We start from the raw sequence: 17572 nt of genomic DNA, 5'->3' as shown, positions 1-17572 counted from the left end.
TCAGCCTCCTGAGTTTGAAGAGATGCTCTTGTGCCGTCACACCACACTGTCTGTGTAGGTGAACCATTTGGGATTGTTAGTGATGTGTATGCCGAGGAACTTTAAACTTTTCACCTTCTCCACGGCAGTCTCATTGGTGTGGATGGGGGCCTTGCTCCCTCTGTCTCCTGAAGTCCACGATCAGCTCCTTCGTTTTGTTGACGTTGAGGGAGAGGTTAATTTCCTGGCACCACTCTGCCAGGGCCCTCACCTCCTCCCAGTAGGCTGTTTCGTCATTGTTGGTAATGAGTAGGATTCTGTGATTTGCCAATGCAAAAGTCATTGCTTTAGATAAAAACGCTTGATCTGCCTTAACAATCAAAACTACTTAGAAAATGCTAACATATATTTGGTGGAAAATAAATGTTGTATGTTTCTGGAAGATGCACCATGATGCCTTGTTGACAACATGACTGAGCAGCGCATTACAGTTGGATTTGAGAAGGGCGCTCCTTCTTTACCGCTTTTGCCCGTTCACGTCACGGGCATAGACCGGTGCACCGTGGTTCAGGTTAATAGAACTCCCTCTGAGTCGGTCTCGAGGAGCTAGTCTGAGCGTATTTCTACTTGTTGTTTTGAAACCGCTAAACACCGACCCGAGGCATTGAGTAGAAGATGGCGGATGTTGAAGGCGATGAAATTAAGTCGGCTCTCCCTTCGGCTTCCCGTAATGGACCCGCTGCAGGTTCGGTAGTCGGTACCGGAGTCCAAAATGCTACCCAAGTGACGTCAGGTCCACGAATGGTTAGAATTGTAAAGTCGGAATCAGGATATGGATTCAATGTTCGTGGACAAGTTAGCGAAGGAGGACAACTGCGAAGCATCAATGGGGAATTGTACGCACCTCTTCAGCATGTCAGTGCTGTTTTGCCTGGAGGGGCAGCGGACCGAGCTGGCATATCAAAGGGTGACAGGATTCTGGAGGTGTAAGTCAGCTTTCTTTACCCATAATAGCGGCCGTTAGCTAGCTAGTTAGCTACCTCTGGGTAGGACTGATGCCGCGTTCAAAACAACTGTGAACTCAAATCTCCGACTGGGAAACTCGGGAAAAATGAGCTCCGACTGGGAAAAATCTATTTGAACGGTCATCCCACTCGGGAATCCGCATCATGCGCGCGTTCAAAATAACTGAGAACTCGTAAAAAACGAGTTCAAATCATGACGTCAGTGGTCTTCAGATCGGGTATTCGGAGCTCTAGAAAGAGGCCCTAGTTCCCGAGTGCAATTTCGAGTTGTATGACCTTTCAAATCGAATTTCTTCCAAGTTCCCAGTTGGTTTGAACACATGGAAGTCGGAGAGTTCCAAGTTGTTTTGAACGTTGCAATAACTAGCTATTTAGCAAAGTGGCTAACGTTAGCTAGCAAGTTGCTAACTAGTTAACCTCACTGCAGTAATTGGCTGAAACGTTATCTGTAGCTAGCTAGTACACATTAGCTAGCTAGCACCCATGCTAATTAGCTAGCAAGCATTTTAATAAACAAATCCAGACCGACAATCATTGCACAAATTTGTGAGTAGTATGTATTCAAATCATCGCACCACCACAACAAACAATATGATCTTTGCTAGCTAATTTGGTAGAGTACGTTTCGGCAGTCAGTGAGTGATTTTAACACTGCTCATGAGTGTAGAATGTCAGAGTTGTCATTGGTTTCTTGGTAATTTAAATCATTCATTGAAACGGGAGATTAAACAGATTAGGGCTATCTCCCAGTCTAGCGTCCTCATGACTGACAGGATAATGACAGTGAGTATGGTCAGTTATTGTCACTCAACCAACTGTAGACAGACAGTTCACCAACTCTACTGTGTGTGAAATGGGGGTTTTACTCAGGTGGCAAGGGGCCCATGGGGGGGGGGGGGGGGATTAGCCTGGTTATGTAGCCAGTCAATCATGCTTTGTGTTTGTTTGCCCTATTTCTGAGTGTATTTGTGTGTAAGTCAGTGTGCCTGGGTGGAGTTGATACAGGAAAAGCTGGACCCTCGTTTTGAGAACATTTTGGGGCAAGACCAGCACCTCAAATTAGGAAAATATTATTCTAATCATAACTTCAGAGGAGGGAATTAACTTTTCATACCTTCCTAAAAAAAGTTGCAAAGGAAATGGTCTTCCTACACTACATTACTCAGTTTATGTAACTGCAGAAGCAGTACAGTCTGTTCAGGGCACAGATTCTTCTTTTGAGTATTAGTTTGCCTTACGCTTGAGGAACAAGAAAATGGAAACGATACCAAGCTTTTCTCGGTCAATGACAAACGTGAGAAAGAATGAGGAACATGGTAGACAACTTGCTGAGGCATCAAAAGGGTATTTCTACTTCCAAATGGCACCCTATTCCCTATGTAGTGCACTATGGGCCCTGGTCAAAAAGAGTGCACTATATAAGGAATAGGGTGATATTGGGACGTAAACCTTTGCCTTCCTAACGGTATGTCTTTATCCATCAACTAGCCGCTTTGCCTGTGTTGTATGATAAGTAGTGTTTGTGACACATTAATCAGCCACTACTGCTTCCCCAGCAATTGGAAATAAAGTTGATGTGTGTAGTCAAGTTATTCCCCCAGTGCCTACAACTCTAGCTCACGTCAGCGGATCAGGCTTGAAGGTTAGTTTGTTTGTTTACGCATGCGCACTTGCTGTTTTACTAGATGGCTTTAGGCTGTTGTCAATCCCTACTTATTGATTGAGGGAAACCTAAAAGTTATGCAATGTTTTATTTTGCAGTATTTATTCATTTAGATCCACCCTTGTCTATGAGTGAAAATCTCTCATGAAGTAGCCAGAAGTTGGCCAACTCTCTTGGTACTGTCCCTTTTTTATTTTGACTTTATTCCAATTCAGTTCACCTACCTTTACGTTTCTATATATGGTATTCGTGAGATTCATTTGGCAGATGCTACAGAGAACTGTTTTTCTGATTGATAGAAGGATCACAGCTACATCAAAGCTGTGATGTGGAGAGGGGTTAGCCTACATCTCCCTCTATCCTTTTTATTTTTTTTGTCTCCCATTCTTTGTCCCCCTGAATAAGCTTGAGGAAAGTTCCCAATACAGACTCGTTTTCAGCCAGCTACGTATTCCACTTCATATTAAATAGGGAACTTTTTATTTAAAAGTTTCAATTCGCTAGTCTGTCGAGCCCTCTCCTGCTAGAATGAACGCTATACATCTTATAGCGATCTATTGATAGGATAGGCGCCTTTCAGTCACAAAGCGAGTGATGACAGGGAAACACAGAAATGCTTCACCTCTTCCTCTCTGCTATGTGCATATTTTGGACCTAAGCTTGTCTCCTGCCTTCCCGCCTTTGGGACAACGACTCCCATTGTTAGGGCGGAGACTTGAGCATATAATTTATATACAGATCTCTAGATGCAGTCGAATTTCTTTACACGGAGGGGAGAGAGCATGATGCTTGTGAATTTGCATGTCCCATGCAATGTAATTGGTAACGATGAGTCAAAATCTACAAATTAGCTACGCAGCATCGTGGAGCATAGTAGGCTATTTATTGTGTGTGAACTGACAACTGAACAGCAAATCAAATGTATTTATGTAGCCCTTCTTACATCAGCTGATATCTCAAAGTGCTGTACAGAAACCCAGCCTAAAACCCCAAACAGCAAGCAATGCAGGTGTAGAAGCATGGTGGCTAGGAAAAACTCCCTAGAAAGGCCAAAACCTAGGAAGAAACCTAGAGAGGAACCAGGCTATGAGGGGTGGCCAGTCCTCTTCTGGCTGTGCCGGGTGGAGATTATAACAGAACATTGCCAAGATGTTCATAAATGACCAGCATGGTCAAATAATAATAATCACAGTAGTAGTCGGGTGCAACAAGTCAGCACCTCAGGAGTAAATGTCAGTTGGCTTTTCATAGCCGATCATTAAGAGTATCTCTACTGCTCCTGCTGTCTCTAGAGAGTTGAAAACAGCAGGTCTGGGACAGGTAGCACGTCCGGTGAACAGGTCAGGGTTCCATAGCAGCAGGCAGAACAGTTGAAACTGGAGCAGCAGCAAGGCCAGGAAGACTGGGGACAGCAAGGAGTCATCATGCCAGGTAGTCCTGCAAGTGTTGACTAGTTTATAAAAGGTGAACTGACTGAATAAATTCGATCTCCTATATCCTTTTGCCATTCATGAATCATGCAACGTGGTTATGTCTATGGTATCATATTGGGACTAGTATATCAAAGGATTTCTTAAGGTTCCTTTCCTAGGATGTCTGGGCTTGCCAGACAGTGACGCTGAAGTGAGTGACTCTCGTCACTCAGTGTAAGCTCCTGAATTGCATCAGTGGGAGAGCCTTTCATTTGGCTCCCTAATTTGCACAGGCTACTGGTAGACTTAGGCTTTTTGGCGATTATCTGCAGATAAATTATGAAAATAATTGATGACGATGGTGAATCAACATTGCAGGAATAATGGGTTGAGGTGTGCATAATTGAGAGGTACCCGGCACTATGTATTTTAGTGATTTGTGACCCACCGATACTGCCCCGGTTAGAATGGGAATAAAGTAGCCCAAGAGTTCACACATACGCAAACTTTATTTAAACAAACTGATAAAAATGAACATGGGGATGGTAGTGGTTCTGTAATAGACAGAAACAGAGGTAATGAATACACCAGGGCACAGATGCAAAGGACTGTATAGATTGCATATGCTACCTGCAGAGTATTACACAGTAAACGCAGAGGGGCAACATGCAATAGTAGTAACTATGAAGAACAATATACAAATGTCACACAGCTCACTTTTGACACGCAGTACAGATATGAATGAGTCCAGCTGTTGTTGTGCAGGACAGAGATGAGCTTGCTGCTCTCTGATTGCTTGAAGTATTGTGTGACCTGCAGAGTCAAGAGGATGGGCAGCTGTCCGGCCCCTAGTAACCTCCCTAGCAACCTATCAAGGCACAGGTCACACACATCAGAGAGTTTGAGAGGCACGTTTATGGTACTCCCTAGATTCTCAGGTTCCGGTCGTGGGGAATGGGAAGTGGAGTGTGCAGCTCAGGGTTGTGAGGTGCTGATAAGTCACCGGCAGGGAATTCGTAACAGCCACCCCTAAATATGAGCAGCATACAAAATAAGTAATTCTATGCTCGAATGTCAGTCTAGAGCCTATTGGTCCCAAGGTAGGTCCGCCAAACATCATTGTGACAGTTTCATATCTTGCAGTAAAAGTTTAATCTCGAGGAGATGTTAAAGGTTTAATGTTCTCTTACATAGAAAATAGTCCGGATCTTATAGGCCAGGGGTGTCAAAGGTTACTAAAATGAATAATTAATGATGGAAACAGTGTGTGGCAGGCAAGCGATCCCCTGCCCTCCCTCCCTCAACCCCCTTGGTACTCAGAGGCAGATTAGCCGAGACACCTGATGCTGCTGCCATCTGGCCTCAGCATCGTGAGTTAAGGAGGGAGGCATGTCACCACATGGTAAACTTGTAGGGCGGCAGGTAGCCTAGCGGTTAGTGCGCTAGTCCAGTAACCGAAAGGTCGCTGGTTAGAATACTCGAGCCGACGTGGTGAAAAATCTGTCTGTGCCCTTGAGCAAGGCACTTAACCCTAATTTGCTCCAGGGGCGCTGTACTACTATTGCTGACCCTGTAAAACAAAATATTTTCACTGCACCTATCCGGTGTGTGACAAAACATACAGTGCATTCGGAAAGTATTCAGACCCCTTGACTTTTTCCACATTTTGTTACGTTACAGCCTTATTTCTAAATAGGATTTTTTTTTTTTTATCCACTCATCAATCTACACACTACCCCATAACGACAGCATAAACGGGTTTGCAGAGATTGTTGCTAATTTATTAAAAATACATTTCACATTTACATAAGTATTCAGACCTTTTACTCAGTACTTTGTTGAAGCCCCTTGGACAGTGTTTACAGCCACGAGTCTTCTGGAGTATGACGCTACAAGCTTAGCACACCTGTATTTGGAGTTTCTCCATTCTCTGCAGATCCTCTCAAACTCTGTCCGGTTGGATGTGGAGCGTCGCTGCACAGCTATTTTCAGGTCTCTCCAGAGATGTTTGATCGGGTTCAAGTCCAGGCTCTGGCTGGGCCACTCAAGGACATTGAGACTTGTCCCGAAACCACTCCTGCGTTGTCGTGGCTGTGTGCTTAGAGTCGTTGTCCTGTTGGAAGGTGAACCTTTGCCCCAGTCTGAGGTCCTGAGCGCTCTGGATTAGGTTTTCATCATGGATTTCTCTGTACATTACTCTGTTCATCTTTCCCTCGATCTTACTAGTCTCCCAGTCCCTGCCGCTGAAAAATATCCCCACAGCATAATGCTGTCACCACCATGTTTCACCGTCGGGATGGTATTGGGGACCTTCAATGCTGCAGACATTTTTTTGGTACCCTTCCCCAGATCTGTGCTTTGACACAATCCTGTGTCAGAGCTCTACAGACAATTCCTTCGACCTCATGGCTTGGTTTTTGCCCTGACATGCACTGCCAACTGTGGGATCTTATATAGACAGGTGTGTGCCTTTCCAAGTCATGTCCAATCAATTGAATTTACTACAGGTGGACTCAATTTTTAAGCATACTTATGTAAAATAAGGTATTTCTGTTTTATTTTTAATAAATGTGCAAACAATTTAAACTTTTTGCCTTGTCATTATGGAGCATTGTGTGTAGATTGATGAGGAAAAACATGTATTTGATCAATTTTAGAATAAGGCTGTAACGTAACAAAATGTGGAAAAAGTTAAGGGGTCTGAATACTTTCCGAATGCACTGTGTCTATATACAGTACTGTTAAAAGTTTGGACACACCTACTCATTCAAGGGTTTTTATTTTATTTTCATACATTGTAGAATAATAGTGAAGACAAACTATTAAATTGTGTTAAACAAATCCAAATATATGTTATATTTAAGATTCTTCAAAGTAGCCACCCTTTGCCTTGATGACAGCTTTGCACACTCTTGGCATTCTTTCAACCAGCTTCACCTGGAATGCTTATCCAACAGTCTTGAAGGAGTTCCCACATATGCTGAGCACTTGTTGGCTGCTTTTCCTTCACTCTGCGGGCCAGCTCATCCCAAAGCAATTGGGTTGAGGTCGGGTGATTGTGGAGGCCAAGTAAGAGACACATCTCAACATCAACTTGAGATGGTTTTGGATCAGTTGGACCGTGGAGTGAAGGTAAAGCAGCCAACAAGTGCTCATCATGTGCGAGAACTCCTTCAAGACTGTTCAAAAAGCGTTCCAGGTGAAGCTGGTTGAGAGGATGCAAGAGTGTGCAAAGCTGTCATCAAGGCAAAGGGTGGCTACTTTGAAGTTTCTCATATAAAATATATTTTGATTTAACACTTGTTTTCTTTTTGGTTACTACATGATTCCACATGTTATTTCATAGTTTTGATGTCTTCACTATTATTTTACAATGTAGAAAATAGTAAAAAATAAAAAAAAACATTTAATGAGTAGGTGTCCAAACTTTTGACTGGTAATAAATATATTATATAATGTTTTCTTCTTTATTTTTACTATTTTATATATATATATATTTTTTTGTAGTGATAGGGAATCGATAGCGAGAGTCACTGCTCAGCCAACATTGGAAAGAGATGTATATCAGTGGTAAAAGTTTGGCAGGTTACAGAGCTAGACAGAATAAGGCAAACGTGTATAATTTCGGAGAAGGTGTTGGAGGATAGGTCTAACCAAACACTACCACCATTAACGGGCATAACATGAGCACCGACTGATCCCGTCCCACCATCTCTCACTCTGCGTCCCACAGTAATGGTGTGAGCGTGGAGGGGGCCACCCACAAGCAGGTGGTGGATCTGATCCGGGCCGGGGAGAGGGAGCTGGTGCTTTCTGTGCTGTCTGTGCCGCCCCAGGAGGCAGACGGTCTTGAGGCCGGGGATGAGAGCGCCGCCCAGCTCAGCTATGACTACAGCGACAAGCAGGCCGTGCCCATCTCCATCCCCACATTCAAGCACGTGGAGCAGCACGCCGAGAGGTTTGTGGTGAGTAAAAAATACATAGTTTATGGTGAGGTTTCTGGCTGGCCTTGTTTACTAGAGAATGACTAAACTTTTCTAAAAGCCCAATGTGTCTTTTGCAGTGCAGAGTTCGGCCATGCCAAAGTGTGTAGGCCTTTGTCAGTAATCACGTATGCAATGCGACCTACACTGAGTATACCAAACATTAGGAACACCTTCCTAATATTAAGTTGCACCCCCCCTTTTGCCCCCAGAACCTCCTCAATTTGTCAGGGAATGGACTCTACAAGGTGTCGAAAGCATTCCACAGGAATGTTGACTAATGCTTCCCACAGTTGCCAAGTTGGCTGGATGTCCTTTGGGTGGTGGATCATTCTTGACACCCATAGGAAACTGTTAAGCGTGACACCCAGCAGCGTTGCAGTTCTTGACACAAACCAGTGCGCCGGTCACCTACCATACCCCGTTCAAAGACACTGACATTTTTGGTCTTTCCCCTTCACCGTCTGAATGGCAAACATACACAATCCATGTATCTGTTGTCTCAAGGCTTAAAAATCCATATTTGAACCTTTCCTCCCCTTTATCTACACTGATTATAAAGTGGATTTAACAAATGATCATTAGCTTTCATCTGGATTCACCTGGTCAGTCTATGTCATGGAAAGAGCAGGTGTTCTTTGTTTTGTTTACAGGGAGTACCAGCACTAGATCAATGTGCCGTGGTATACGGTATTTGAGGTAGATGTGTACATGAAGGCAGGGTAAAGTKACTAGGCATCAGAATAGATACGTGTAAAATAAAGAAAAGATTAGCAGCAGCAAATGGTGTGTGTGTGCTGAATGTGTGTGGGAGTGTCAATTCATACCCCGTAACTTATTCCACATTTTGTTGTGTTACAGCATGAATTTTTTTTTTTTTTTTAAATAGATGTATTTTCTCACCCATCTACACACAATAACCTATAATGCCAAAGCTAAAACATGTTTTTAGAAATGTTTGCTAATTTATTGAAAATTAAATATAGAAATATCTAATTCACACCCCTGAGTCAATACATGTTAGAATCACATTTGGCAACAAATACAGCCGTGAGTCTTTCTGGGTAAGTCTAAGAGATTGTACAATATTTGCACAATATTCTTAAAACAATTATTCAAGCTCTGTCAAGTTGGCTGTTAATCATTGTTAGACTGCCATTTTCAAGTCTTGCCATATATTTTCAATCCAATTTAAGTCAAAACTAACTAGGCCACTCAGGAAAATGCAATGTTGTCTTGGTAAGCAACTCCAGTGTATATTTGGCCTTGTGTTTTATGTTATTGTCCTACTGAAAGGTGAATTTTGTCTCCCAGTGTCTGTTGGAAAACAGACTGAATCAGTTTTTCCTCTAGTATTTTGCCTGTGCTTAGTTCTATTGTTTATTTTTATCCCCCCCCCAAAATCCCTAGTCCTTGCCAATGACAAGCATACCCATAACATGATGCAGCCACCACCATGCTTAGAAATATAAAGAGTGGTACTCAGCGATGTTCGTTTTGCCCCAAACATAACGCTTTGTATTCAGGACATAAAGTTCATTTCTTTGCAGTTTTACTTCAGTGCCTTATTGCAAACAGGATGCATATAATTTTATTGTACAGGCTGTCATTTTTTTATGCCGTCATTTAGGTTAGTATTGTGAAGTGACTACAATGTTGTTGATCCATCCTCCGTTTTCTCCTATCACAGCCATTGTTTTAAAGTCACCAATTCTTGAGCCGTTTCCTTTCTGGCAACTGAGTTAGGAAGGACGCCTGTATCTTTGTAGTAACTGGTGTATTGATAACTTCACCATGCTCAAAGGGATATCTTTTTTTTTTTTTTTTTTTTTTAACCAATCTACCAATAGGTGCCCTTTGAGGCATTGGAAAACCTCCCTGGTCTTTGTTGTTGAATCTGTGTTTTGACATTCACTCCTCGACTGAGGGACCGTACAATTATCTGTATGTGTGGGGTACAGAGATGAGGTATTCATTGAAAATCATGTTAACCACTATGATTGAACATGGAATGAGTCCCCAAAAAATAATGAAATAAATTCTTACTCCTGGACTGATTTAGGCTTGCCATAACAAAGGGGTTGAATACTTATTGACTCAAGACATTTCAGATTTCATTTTTTATTAATTTGTAAAAATGTCTAAAAACATAATTCCACTTTGACATTATTAAATCCATTTTAAATTCAGGCTGTAACCCAACAAAATGTGGAAAAGTGAAGTGGTGTGAATACTTTACTGAAGGTGAGTGTGCGTAGGGTCAGTGCAAGATAATTAATGATTACCGGGACTAACTATTTAGCAGTTTTATGGCTTGGGGGTAGAAGCTGTCTCTGAGCCTGTTAGTCCAAGTGCTGATGCACCGGTACCATTTGTCGGACGATAGCAGAGTGAACTGTCTATTGCTTTGGTGGCTGGAGTCTTTTTTTTTTTCAGGCCTTCCTCTGACACCGCCTGATTATAGAGGTCCTGGATGGCAGGGAGCGCAGCCCCAGTAATGTACTGGGCTGTTCGCACCGCCCTCTGTAGCGCTTTGCAGTCGACGGCGGTGCATTTGTCATACCAAGCGGGGATGCAGCCAGTCAAAATGATGGTGCAGCTGTAGAAATTTGATCCAAGGGCCCATGCCAATTTTTTTTGGGGGGGGGGGTGGGGGGGAGGCGCTGCCATGCTCTCTTCATGACTGCAGATTCCTGTGGACTAAGGCTGTTACGGTGACAGTATTACCGCCACACCAGCGGTCACGAGTCAAATTCCACGTGACCGTTTAGTCACGGTAACTAGGCTTCTCCAAAACTGAGCTCTGATGGTCATTAGTAGCCTACCAAACTTTCTAACTGCCAGTCGCTTATGTAGCCTAGCCCATAGTCTTATATGTTTTGATAAGGTGTGTATCACAACTAAAGTGGCTAACTCCTGGAGCACATTAGAGAGCCTAGTGAAACATGTTCTTATAAGCCCAGTCATTATGCAATCGCAATGGTGGAAAGTAAAGATACCTTAGTAGAAAAGGACTCGAGTGGAAGTCACCCAGTAAAATACTACTTGAGTAAAAGTACATGTAATTGCTCAAATATACACAAGTATCAAAAGTAACTATTATTTCATATTCCTTATATTAAGCAAACCAGATGGCACGGTTGGCTTTTTATTTATTTGTAGATTTTTTTTTGCAGATAGCCAGAGGCACACTCCCAACACCATTTACAAACAAAGCATTTATGTTTAGTGAGTTCACCAGATCAGAGGCAGTAAGGATGACCAGGTAGGTTCTCTTGATAAGTGTGCTAAGCTTACAAAATGTAGCGAGCTGTCAGGGAAAATGTATGGAGTAAAAAGTAGTAAAGTAAAAGTTGTTGAATGTGAAGTACAGATACCCCCCAAAAATCGAATTAGCACTTTAAAGTAATTTTTCTTAAGTACACCATTTGTGTAATTGCATGTGAAAACAGAGTTTTGACTGGCCACTATTTAAGAGGATCCCAGCTTTCTTATGCTGCTATATTTATTGCTCAATTCTTAAAATTAAGCACATTCATCCACTTTACAAAGGCATCACGTGAGTTTCAAGTTTGGGGAAGCTAATTTTCACCATAAAAATGTGCTGGTTGAGAGAATGCCAAGAGTGTGCAAAGCTGTTATCAAGGCAAAGGGTGGCGGCTACTTTGATGAATCCCAAAAATGAAATATATTTTGATTTGTTTCACACATTTTTGTTACTGCATGTTATTTCATAGTTTTTGATGTCTTCACTATTATTCTACAATGTAGAAAATAGTCAAAATAAAGAAAAACCCTGGAATGAGTAGGTGTGTCCAAACGTATTTTTTAATTTAACAAGGTAAGCCAGTTGAGAACAAGTTCTCGTTTACAACTGCGACCTGGCCAAGATAAAGCAAAGCAGTGTGACAAAAACAACAACAGAGTTAAACATAAACAAACGTAGAGTCAATAAGACAATAGAAAAATATATGTACAGTATGTGCAAATGTAGAAGATTAGGGAGGTAAGGTAATAAATAGGCCATAGAGGCAAAATAATTACAATTTAGCATTAACACTGGAGTGATAGATGTGCAGCTGATGATGTGCAAGTAGAGATGCTGTGGTGCAAAAAGATAAATAACAATATGGGGATGAGGCAGTTGGGTGTGCTATTTACAGATTGGCTGTGTACAGGTACAGTGATCGGTAAGCTGCTCTGACAGCTGATGCCCTTTTTACATCAGTGTGTTGTGACAAAACTGCACATTTTAGAGTGGCTTTTTGTCCCCAGCACAAGGTTCACCTGTGAAAAGATCATGCTGTTTAATCAGCTTCTTTATTTGTTTATTTATTTAAATTCTTTTTTTATTTCACCTTTTTAACCAGGTAGGCCAGTTGAGAACAAGTTCTCATTTACAACTGCGACCTGGCCAAGATAAGGCAAAGCAGTGCGACAAAAACAACAACACAGAGTTACACATGGGATTAACAAACGTACAGTCAATAACACAATAGAAACATCTATATACTGTGTGTGCAAATGAAATAAGGCAATAAATAGGACAATAGTGGCGAAGTAATGACAATTTAGCAATTTACACTGGAGTGATATATGTACAGATGATGATGTGCAAGTAGATATATACTGGTGTACAAAAGAGCAGGAAAAACAAATATGGGGTTGAGGTAGGTAGTTGGTGGTGTACAACTTTTGACTGGTGTGTGTGTTATGGGATTGGAAATGATGCAGACATTTACATTGATGGAAGCTACAATCTGTCTGCAATATTAAAGCTGATCTATCACCTAAACATTTTTTTTTTTAACTGTACAGCGAAGCCTTATCATTACTACAAATGTTTTTCTAGGCACACTGGTGTTCCCAAATTTAAGTCCCGGTCACACAACAAATATATTTAGAAGCATATGCAACCAAAATGGTCGTACTTTAGAGCCCTGTGTACATGTCTCATCTTTTACAAGTGAATACTGTGCATCATTTCCCCTGTGTTCTGTCATATTCCACCTTACCGCTCACCTCGGTCTGTTCCCTACAGGTGTACAACGTGTACATGTCGGGCAGGCAGCTGTGCTCCAAGCGCTACCGGGAGTTTGCTATCCTGAACCAGAACCTGAAGAGGGAGTTTGCCAGTTACACCTTCCCCAAGATCCCAGGGAAGTGGCCCTTCTCCCTGTCTGAGCAGCAGCTGGACACACGCCGCAGGGGCCTGGAGGAGTACCTGGAGAGAGGTGAGAGAGAGAGAGAAGGAAGCAAAGGTAGAGAAAGAGGTAGAGTGTACCTGTAGAGAATTGAGGAGAGTTAAGGAAAAAAACTTATGGATGGCCACTTAATTCCCTTCAATGATGTGTAATGCTGACATGCAGATAGTGCCTATAGCTCCAACACCACAGGTATCATATTACACATAGAGATGTGTATATATTACTATGAAGTTCTATTTCATTCTGTGGTATTACACCCCTTCCATATGTCAGTGCTGGAGATCAGTTGAGGAGAGATGAAAAACAGCACATGCTTTATTTTTGGAATGCCTGTGTGAGTTAATTGGAGGAACAAGTAGCACAGAAATCTGAGTTTTTGGAGAAGTGAGAAACCACGTATGCTGTAATGCAGTGTGTCGAACTCCAAGATGGAGAGCTATCTCCGTCAGACAGATGGCAAATCATTGCAATACTTGTGGAATGCCCTGGAATGTGTATGTACCGGTAATATAACTGCAGTGCACATTGTGTCCAACTTCAAGTGTGCACGTGAATGCAATATGGTAAGATGACCTTTTGCTCTCTCTCTTTCTCTTATTTTCTCCTTCTGTAGTTTGTTCAGTACGGGTGATTGGTGAGAGTGACATCATGCAGGAATTCCTTTCTGAATCAGATGAGGTACGTTTGTGCAGGCAGTTTCCGTAGCCCCAGGAGAGCATCTTAAAACACACACACTGATACTCCCCTTTCCTTTCTCTGTCAGAATTACAATGGCGTTTCAGACGTGGAGCTGCGGATAGCCCTGCCAGACAAGACCATCCTCTCTGTCAGGGTGCGCAAGAACAGCACAACTGACCAAGTCTACCAGGTATAGAACCGTTTTTATAGAGAAGTTCCTCACTTGTAGTCAAATATATGCTGACCAAACCGGGCGAGCGCATGTTCATTTTGGTACCCCGACACCAGACACGATCAGGACACCCAGGTTGAAATATCAAAACAAACTCTGAACCAATTATATTAATTTGGGGACAGGTCGAAAAGCATTAAACATTTATGGCAATTTAGCTAGCTAGCTTGCTGTTGCTAGCTAATTTGTCCTGGGATATAAACATTGGGTTGTTATTTTCCCTGAAACGTCCTCTACTCCGACACAGATAAAACGGTCAACCGAATTCCTTTCTCGTCATCTCTCCTCCTTCCTCAGGCTTCTTTTTTACTTCTTTGGCGGTTGGCAACCAACTATACGGGGCGTTACTACAACCGACTGGAGTGTGGATGTCGGTTCATCTTTCAATCACCCACGTGGGTATATGCTCTTAAAACCAATGAGAAGATGGGAGAGGCCGGACTTGCAGCGCGTTGAGTGTCACAAATAGAACCTATTTCTATTTTAGCGCCTGGCCACGCAGACGCTCGCAAGCAGTGCGGGTGCAATGTCTGAATAACGTGTACATTTATTTTGCGACGCGAGCGGTGTGGTCAGCATGTGTAACCATTTTGGTTGCATATGCTCCTAAATATTGTGCTGTGCGACCTGAAATGTTATTTTGGGAGCACCTGTGCACCAACAAAAAAAAAATCACCCAGATAATTGTTGTAATGATTAGGCTTCGCTGTACCGTTGTTACCGAGTGCCCCAGAGAAATTGGTCTCTGCCTAGAAAACTGCTCGAACTAGCCTTTTATTCAAGCCATTATTAGAGGGACAGCACAAAGCACGAACAAGGTCGAGAGGGAGAGGAGTTGGCAGCCCCCGATGGTACCACTGGACACCGGTGCTATGGCGCTGGCATTTTCCACCTCTCAAAACATACTGCTAATAAAGTTAACAGAGCACTAACTAGTTTAGATAGCTACTGTAATGAATAGCTACAGTGCCTTCAGAAAGTATTCGCACCCCTCGACTTTTTCCACATTTTGTTGTTACAGCCTGAATTTAAAATGGATTAATTTGACATTTTGTATCACTGGCCTACACACAATACCCCATAATTGGAATTGTGTTTTTCCAATTTTTTTGTCCATAAGTATTCAACCCCTTTGTTATCGCAAGCCTAAATAAGTTCAGGAGTAAACTTTTGATTAACAAGTCACAAGTTGCATGGACTCACTCTGTGTGCAATAAGTGTTTAATATTTTTTTTTTAATGACTACCTCGTCTCTGTAGCCCACACATACAATTATCTGTAAGGTCCCTCAGTTGATCATTGAATTTCAAACACAGATTCAACCACAAAGACCAGGGATGTTTTCCAATGCCTCGCAAAGATGAGCACTTATTGGTAGATGGGTAAAAAAAGCAGACATTGAATATTCCTTTGCGCATGGTGAAGTTATTTTATCTTTGGATGGTGTATCAATACACCGTCACTACAAAGATACAGGCGTCCTTCCTAACTCAGTTGCCAGAGAGGAAGGAAACCGCTCAGGGAATTCACCATGAGGCCAATGGTGACTTTAAAACAGTTACGGAGTTTAATGGCTGTGATGGGAGAAAATTGAGGAAGGATCAAGAACATTGTAGTTACTCCGCAATACAAACCTAATTGACAGAGTGAAAAGAAGGAAGCCTGTACAGAATATTCCAAAACATGCATCCAGTTTGCAACAAGGCACTAAAGTAATACTTACTGCGAAAAATGTGGCAAAGCAATTCACTTTTTGTCCTGAATATATAGTGTTATGTTTGGGGCAAGTCCACTACAACACATTACTGAGTAGCACTCTCTATATTTTCAAGAATAGTGGTGGCTGCATCATGTTATGGGGGTGCTTGTAATTCTTAAGAACTAGGGAGAATTTCAAGATAAAGAAAAAATAAGGAATGGGAGCTAATCACGGGCAAAATCCTAGAGGAAAACCTGGAACAGTATGCTTTCCACCAGACCCTGGGAGATGAATTCACCTTTCAGCAGGACAATAACCTAAAGCACAAGGCCAAATATACACTGGAGATGCTTACCAAGACGACATTGAATGTTCCTGAGTGGCTTAGTTTTGACTTACATGGAGTGTACAAACATTGCTCTTTCCATACCTTAAGGGACATCTAGTACGGGAGCCGTATGATCGGTGAAGATTCTCCCATTGGAAATGTACGGTCCCTTACCTGACGTCCGACTTCCGTTTTGAGAGAGACGGCATTGCTCCAGGCTGCTCTTTGGAGCGAGTGTTTCAGGCGGATCCGAAGTAACTGCTATGGTGTTGGCCAGAGGGATTTATGGAGGTTTTCCAAAAAAGTCAGAAAATATTCTGTTTTTTTTTCTGAAAAATATTTATGATGTTTCTTCTCTGAGTCAATGGGTCTGGCCTGAGTGATTTAAGAGATTTCCCAAAAAGTAAAAAAAAAATATATTTTTCATGTTTTCATGTCATTTTTCAAAACGGTTTTAAATGCTTTTAGGTGTCATCCAGACGTCCATGGGAGCACTTAACTAGGGCCCCAAATCATGGGTGCTCGCCTGAGTGATTTATGGAGGTTTGGGGGGTGATAAGTAAAGTAAACATTTATAAAAAAATGATGATAGTAAAATGTGACTAAATTATTTTCATAGTTCTTATACATGTGTATATGACTGGTAAAATGAAAAGAATTTCAAAAAGGTCCAGAAAGCATCTTTTTTAAATGGAATATTATTTTTTTTCCACATTTTTAACATTTTTGACTTTTAACTTTTGACTTTTGACTTCCTATGAAATACAACTATCAAATGCACAAACATATATTCCTTAAGTACAAGTAAACATTTATAAAAAATTATGAAGTAAAATGTGACTAAAGTATTTTCATACAGTTCTTATACATGTGTATTTGACATAAAAATCGAAAGATTTAAAAACGGTCCAGAATGCACTTTTTTAAAGGGGGTGATACATTTTTCCAAATATTTGACATTTTTGACTTTTGACTTTTGACTTCCTAGAAATCACATTCAATGACACAAACAATCATATAAGTCCAAATAAATATGTCAAAAATTATGTTAATAGAATTTGACAAAAGTATTTTCATACAGTTCTTACACATGTGTATTGACATAAAAATCGAAAGAATTTCGAAAAACGGTCCAGAAAGCCCTTTTTTAAAGGGGGTGATACGTTTTTTCCAAATTTGACGTTTTTGACTTTTGACTTTTGACTTCCTATGAAATCACATTCCAAATGCACAAAACATATTGCTTAAGGCAAAATAAAAATGTCAAAAAAATTATGTTAATAAAATTTGACAAAAGTATTTTCATACAGTTCTTACACATGTGTAATTGACATAAAAATCGAAAGAATTTCGAAAAACGGTCCAG

At 41.5% G+C, this 17572-nt stretch overlaps 1 protein-coding gene across 1 annotated transcript in view; it reads left to right on the top strand.

The window, feature by feature from the left end:
• The first annotated feature begins 566 nt into the window (after positions 1–566).
• Positions 567–17572, top strand: part of snx27a (sorting nexin 27a) — a 41030-nt gene continuing 24024 nt past the window's right edge. Inside the window, exons 1-5 of the mRNA XM_023974849.3 lie at positions 567–965; positions 7813–8044; positions 13104–13296; positions 13883–13947; positions 14033–14137. Coding sequence (XP_023830617.1) covers positions 655–965; positions 7813–8044; positions 13104–13296; positions 13883–13947; positions 14033–14137 — 906 coding nt within the window. The 5' untranslated portion in view covers positions 567–654. The remainder of the gene's footprint in view (positions 966–7812; positions 8045–13103; positions 13297–13882; positions 13948–14032; positions 14138–17572) is intronic.

This window comes from Salvelinus sp. IW2-2015, linkage group LG30 (genome assembly GCF_002910315.2).
Source record: "Salvelinus sp. IW2-2015 linkage group LG30, ASM291031v2, whole genome shotgun sequence".
Taxonomy (NCBI): Eukaryota; Metazoa; Chordata; class Actinopteri; order Salmoniformes; family Salmonidae; genus Salvelinus; species Salvelinus sp. IW2-2015.
Note: the sequence above shows the minus strand (reverse complement) of the source record. Positions and strands in the feature narration are given on the sequence as shown.